The following is a 6362-nucleotide window of genomic DNA, read 5'->3' as shown; positions in this document are numbered from 1 at the left end:
ACCCCGGAAACTTTTCCATCCCTTGTGCTATTAACAAGATGCAATTTGATAATGCCTTATGTGACTTAGGAGCTAGTGTAAGCTTAATTCCATATTCGGTTTATCAAATACTTGATCTAGGGGAACTCTTACCTTCTAACATTACCTTGCAACTAGCCGATAGGTTAATCAAGTTTCCAAAAGGTAAAGTGGAAGATGTTCCATTGAGGGTTGGGAAGTTTGTGTTCCCGGTGAATTTTGTTGTTTTAGAAATGGATGAAGATGCTACCATTCCAATTATTCTAGGTAGACCATTTCTTGCTACCTCGGGTGCTATGATAGATGTAAAGTGTGCAAAGATTTCCCTTAAGGTAGGAGATGAGGTCATAGAATTCGATTTGAATGAAAGCATGAAATATCCAAGTTCTACTCTTGAAAATTGCATGATGATTGACTCTTTTGATCATGTTATGTCTTCCATGCATGAGCACTTGCTCACCTCTAACGATGCTCTTGAGAATGTTTTGTTGAACAAAGACAAGCTAGGTGTACCATGCAAGGAGGTAGCATTGTATGAGGAATTGCTTAATGGAAGCATGGAGGAAGTTGATGAACAATTGTGCTTGAAGATCTCAAGCCATGAAGCTTTGCAAGCGACCGCAACAAAAGAAGGTAAAGGTGTGCCTATGGTAGAGCTCAAACCTCTACCATCACACCTTAGGTATGAATTCTTAGGCCTAAATTCCACTTACCCCGTAATTGTTAGTACATCCTTGAGCGAGAGCCAAGCTCAAGCGTTATGTTGTGTCTTGATAAAGCACCAAGGTGCTTTGGGCTATACTATCGATGATCTTAAAGGTATAAGCCCCGCTTTGTGTACGCACCACATAACGCTTGAGGAAGGCACCCTTCCTTCTATTGAACGACAAAGAAAGCTACACCCTCAAATAGGAGAGGTGGTGAAAAAAGAGATCACCAAGCTCTTGGATGCGGGAATCATGATATGTCCATTTTATATAGTAATTTACCCCCGTCCCTTGGTCATAATTAGTAGTGTTTTTGGCTCTTTCGAGCCACTTTTATTACTAATTTGTGTTTTCTAGTGTTTTCGTAGTCTTTGTTCAGTTTTGTAGGAAATTGCGCCTTTGGAGCATTTTCTTGGGTTTTTTCATGAAGCGACTACGGGAATTAGAAGTGCACGACCATCTTTGAAGCCCAAGGCCGGTTAGAGTCATCGAGCCGGTGATTAAGGGCTCGGTAATTGGGATCGCGAGGTATTTGGACTGAGTATTCAAGACCCGAAGAGGAAATTCGGATTGGGCCGAGAAATCAAGCCCAATCGAAGTCCGAGCCTCGAAGTGAAGCAAGGGCCCGATCGGGCAAGGTCTAGCACGATCGGGCGCAACAAGCTTAGTGTTGTGCGTAGCTGATAGCGCGCCCGATCGTGCGAGCGTCTAGCATGATCGGGCGATGCTACTGAGAAGGAGCGCGAAGGAAAAGGCGGGCCCGATCGGGCGGCCCTTCGCCTGATCGGGCGCGTGTTTTTATGGAGTCTGATTAGTTTAGTTTTAATTTTTGTTTTAGGAAACTTTTATATATGAGTTTTGTACGGATTTTTGAAGATCTTCTTTCTTAGACTTTCTCTCTATACTTAGGATTTTTTCTCTCTTAACTTTTCTCTCAACTCTTGTTCACTAGTAGAAAAATGTACATTTGCGTCGCCATATTTGCGTCACTCATTCTAAGGAGCGAAGCAAATGTATTATTTTACCTTCCTTTTAAATTATTTGCGTCGCATATTATTTAAGAAGCGACGCAAAACTCAAGTGCATTTCAGCTTTCTATCATTTGCGTCGCTCCTATTTATTAAAGCGACGCAATTAATAAACTTATTTGCGTCACTCATTAGTTAGCAAGCGACGCAAATAAGTGATTAAGTAAATTGCGTCACTCTTTTACTAATGAGCGACGCATATGTACATTGTACAACATTATAAACAAGGTTATTTGCGTCGCTTTTTTATAATAAAGTGACGCAAATAACTCTTTTGGCTTTAGGTTTTTCTGCGTTTTTTACCTTAGTTTTTCATCAGGTACCTACATTCACTATACAAAAAGAAAAAAAAAACAAGAGTTCTTAAATTCCAGCGAATTTCTACAGCAAAACACCCACAAATTTGTCTCTGAAATCCAACAAATTCGGCCAAAAACTTGCGTTTCCCCAGCAAATTTAACATCTAAAATCGCAGTGAGGTCGAAGACCCATAATCGGCTGCAAATTCGAGAAATTTCGAGCAAAAATTTAGACCAAAAACCCTAAGAAATTCGAAGCCTTAAACCCAGAAAAATTGATTGTTTCCGACCAAAAATCCCCCATTTCGAGCAAAAAATCAACTCAAAAGCATACAAATTCGAACCCTAAAAGCCCCAAAAAATTCAATTTCGGTCTTCAAGTTCGATTGGGGGATTTTGTGAGGGGATTTCTAGGGTTTTTGGAAGCGACGCAATATACCCTAAGAAATTCGTCCCATTTCAGTCATAAATAATTTTTGTTCGAATTTCAGTCAAAAATTTAGATCCGAATTTTTGTTGTATGAATTTTTGATTTTTGAATTTTCAAAATCAGGTATTAGAAAATATTTGAAAATTAATTGCGTTGAATTTTTTTTTGGTTGTAGAAATATGTTAGGGATTGCTCGGCGAAAAGCTGTTCGTGGTGGTGTTTCGGTAAAATTTTAGAACAATTTCTTGAATTGATTGTAATTTTTTAAAATGTTTGTGTGATTTTTGAATTGATGGAAATTGATGTTGTTGTGATGTTATTCAGGTGCTAGGGCGTCAAATTCACAGGAATTCTGGACCATCTGCTCCAGCTTTCGGATCTCACGGCTATGCTACTGCCGCGAAAGAGGTAGTTGTTAGATAAAGCTCAATTAGATAAAAATTTGTGTTTTTATTGGTTAAGTTGATGATTTCAGCTGGAATTTGTGTTTTCTTTGCTGAGTTGATGATTTTAGCTGGAATTTGTGTTGTTTGAGTGTGTTTTTCCCTAGACTGATCACCTTATGGGGGCGGTTTAGGTTGCGAATGTGAATGTTTTCATGTAGTTGTCATACTGTTATTGTTTGTGCCAATCTTTTTTGCTATGTAGAATGTAGATTGTGAAAGTATGAAAGCAGCTTGTCTTCGTAGTCGATACAATACCTCTTGTTGTGCGACCTTGTGTATGTCATGTTGTATGGACGAGGTTGAGGGTTTTGTTTTTGTTTTGTGTTTGGAGTAGGGAGTGCTTTTTATGTAATTATTATAGTTCTCCTCCTGATTTTGTAATTCCGGAACTTAATCTATAAATGTCATTGTTTTGGATGGAAAAAAGATTTTTGATGTTTTTTCTGCATGCTACAATTTAGGATTGGGATTATGTATCAGTACAAGAAATGATGAATTTGATTAAGTTAGTTGTTATGCATGATTTTTCTTTCAAAATTCATGCCTAATACCTTTTCTTTTTATCCTTATACCGAAACAAGTACTTTGCATTATACAAGAACCGTCTATGTAGTACACACACCTTACATTCTAGGGAAGCATGATGCTTTGATTTGATGGCCAATAGTTTGTGCGAATATTGGCCAGTAAAACTTCAATTTTGCTAAGATTTTCCTCTGCATTAGGTTTTGGTCTAGTTGACAACTATCAAATAGAATTGTGTATAGGTTAATTTTTATCAGCTTCAAACCTATCCTTGCTCTAAACATGAGTTTCATAGCCCAAATATCATTCATGACCATTGTTTATAATATCATTCATGATTTTGATCTTGTGAAGCATTGCTAGAGTAACTATTTTTCATTCTTTCTTTTAGCTCAACAACTCTCTTTCCCCCGAGAGAGAGAGAGAGAGCAACCTCACATACTCATTTCCAAGTCCGATTTGCATGACTGTTAGGGTTGTAATCACCCTGGCTTAAATATGAACCCTCTTTCACAGGTCAGTCTATAATCAAGAGGTGCTTTGGTTGTATTAGAAGGGTTAGATCGAAGTGGAAAGAGCTCTCAGTGTATTCAGCTTCTCTCTCACTTGCAAAGTATTGGGTGTTCTGCTGAGTTATGGCGGTTTCCGGATCAAAATACTGCTGTTGGGCAGATGATCTCTGCTTATCTTTCCAATCAATCTAATTTGGATGATCATAATATTCATCTTTTGTTCAGTGCTAATCGTTGGGAGAAAAGGTTGTTTCTTTTTTCTTTTTATGATTGTTTTTTTATACATAATTTGTGAGTTGCATACCATGTGTTTGATGTTATGTTTAGCTGAATCTAACTCCTTTCTATGTTGTTATTTATTGGTTAATTTGGGTAATTCGTTCTCGGTTATATTACATTCTAGAGATTGTAGTTGGAATTATGATAGATTACTTTAAAAAAACTGTCTTTATTCCCCTGAGATTTTGAAATATATACAAGTATATTGGGACAGGAGTTCAGAATGTGATTTAAAGTTGTAAACTTTACTTCTTCATGAATCTGTTTTTTTGGTGATATGCTTGTTTAGTTGTTGACTTTGTCATCTACAATTACAGATCCATGATGGAAGAAAAGTTGAAATCTGGGACTACCCTCATTATAGATCGTTATTCATACTCCGGTGTGGCTTTCTCTTCTGCCAAAGGCCTTGATTTTGATTGGTGTAAGGTAAAATGTTATCACCACAATCTCTGTTTAAGTGACTGTTGAATGTTCTATAAAATTGGTTACTGACTTTTCATAATCCCATGACTTGTGAAAGTGTAAGGATTAAAAGTATTGTTTAACTCTTTTGGTTTGGTAACAATGGCATTCTATGAAGCATTATGTAAAGAGAGAATGGCTGATATAAGGAAATAATATATAGTAATTACAGTTGTTGAAAACCCATCTTCGAGTGAGTGTGATGTATGTTAACAACTTGCTTTGAAGTTTCCAACTCTTAGTAATCAACCAGTTCACTCAGGCATATCTCTATTTAGTCGCAATATGATCACAATTCTCTTTGTGCAGGCACCAGAGATAGGATTGCTGGCTCCAGACATGGTCTTATACCTTGATATATCACCAATGGTATACTTTCATTCAAATAGGCATGATAGGAATTTTGCCTTTAGTTTCACTGATAAAAATTTATGGGGCGTACCATTTATTTGGTAAGATCTGAGACATGGCTGTTAAACCAAATCTTAGTTTTTTCATAGCTTGCATCATACAATTTTGGTAAGGCTGTAAGGTTAATAGGTTTGACAGTGGTGACTTTATCTTGCATAGTGTCATTATAGTGATGCCTGCAATATTATGTTGTGCAGGTTATACTAATTTTCTTTTACTTAAACATGTTCCAGTTTCTTGCAATGTTCTTTTTATTTTTGTAAATTATGTTTTTTAACTAGATTCTGTGAGATAGTTGTTGTTTCATCAAATTCCGTAATAATGCCATCTAGATTTTCATACGATGCTGAATGATAACAGATGGTTGATGCCTGCTTGCCAATGGAAGAAGTCCAGAAGAAGCTCAGAGAATATGTGCTTGAGTGTGTTGCGGCCTGCAAAAATGGAAGGGCTCTGTCTCACTTCTGGTCACAATAGGCAAGCTGCCATATGCCTCTTGCTCGCTTGGGCGAAATTGTATACTATAGTCAGTAATCAGTAGTTACCACGTTTTGAACTCTAGGTTGAGCTGTTGAGGTACTTCTACCTTTAAGTTTAAGTCTAGAAGTTGGAGTTGTATTATACGTTGATTTGGATAAGAAACATGGTTTGGAAATTTTATGGGTAGGCCAAATTACAAAGGAGACTCTGCCGAAATTTACATTGCATTATTCAATAATATTGCATTTTAATTTCAATTATATTAGCGTTAGCATATTACTTTACACCTAGGAAAACAGGTACTACAAACATATACAAGGCAATTATTATATTATAATTAAAAAAAAAAAATTCACCTCATTTGCGTCACTCATTAAACAAACAAGTGACGCAAATACAGCAGTTTTGTATTGTCTACTCAGTCATTTGCGTCACTCCTATATAAACAAGTGACGCAAATAACAAAAAATAAGTTTATTGGAAGAGTCATTTGCGTCGCTTGTTTATAAAGGAGCGACACAAATAACAAAAAAAGTTTATCTGAAGAGTCATTTGCGTCGCTTGTTTATAAAGGGGCGACGCAAATGACTAAAAATAAGTTTATCAGAAAAGTCATTTGCGTCGCTCTTTTATAAAGGAGTGACGCAAATAACCAAAAATAAGTTTATCTGAAGAGTTATTTGCGTCGCTCCTTTATAAAAGAGTGACGCAAATAACAAAAAATAAGTTTGTCAGAAGATTCATTTGCGTCGCTTATTTATA

The 6362-nt window shown here is 36.6% G+C and overlaps 1 protein-coding gene across 1 annotated transcript; it reads left to right on the top strand.

The window, feature by feature from the left end:
• Positions 1 to 2661: 2661 nt before the first annotated feature.
• Positions 2662 to 5597, top strand: LOC145625120 (thymidylate kinase-like). Its single transcript, XM_081678199.1, has 7 exons — positions 2662 to 2706; positions 2807 to 2890; positions 3131 to 3203; positions 3989 to 4211; positions 4562 to 4673; positions 5019 to 5078; positions 5481 to 5597. The coding sequence occupies exons 1-7, from the start codon at positions 2662 to 2664 to the stop codon at positions 5595 to 5597; spliced, it is 714 nt and encodes a 237-aa protein (XP_081534325.1).
• The last annotated feature ends 765 nt before the right edge of the window (positions 5598 to 6362 follow it).

Source organism: Chenopodium album, chromosome 3 (genome assembly GCF_948465745.1).
Source record: "Chenopodium album chromosome 3, dcCheAlbu1.1, whole genome shotgun sequence".
Lineage (NCBI taxonomy): Eukaryota > Viridiplantae > Streptophyta > Magnoliopsida > Caryophyllales > Amaranthaceae > Chenopodium > Chenopodium album.
Note: the sequence above shows the minus strand (reverse complement) of the source record. Positions and strands in the feature narration are given on the sequence as shown.

Excerpts from the sequence above, each read along its gene's own strand:
- LOC145625120 (XM_081678199.1), top strand. The coding sequence starts at position 2,662 with ATGTTAGGGATTGCTCGGCGAAAAGCTGTTCGTGGTGGTGTTTCG. Across the intron at positions 2,707-2,806 it reads CTGTTCGTGGTGGTGTTTCG|GTGCTAGGGCGTCAAATTCA; the intron begins GTAAAATTTTAG and ends GATGTTATTCAG. Across the intron at positions 4,212-4,561 it reads GCTAATCGTTGGGAGAAAAG|ATCCATGATGGAAGAAAAGT; the intron begins GTTGTTTCTTTT and ends CTACAATTACAG.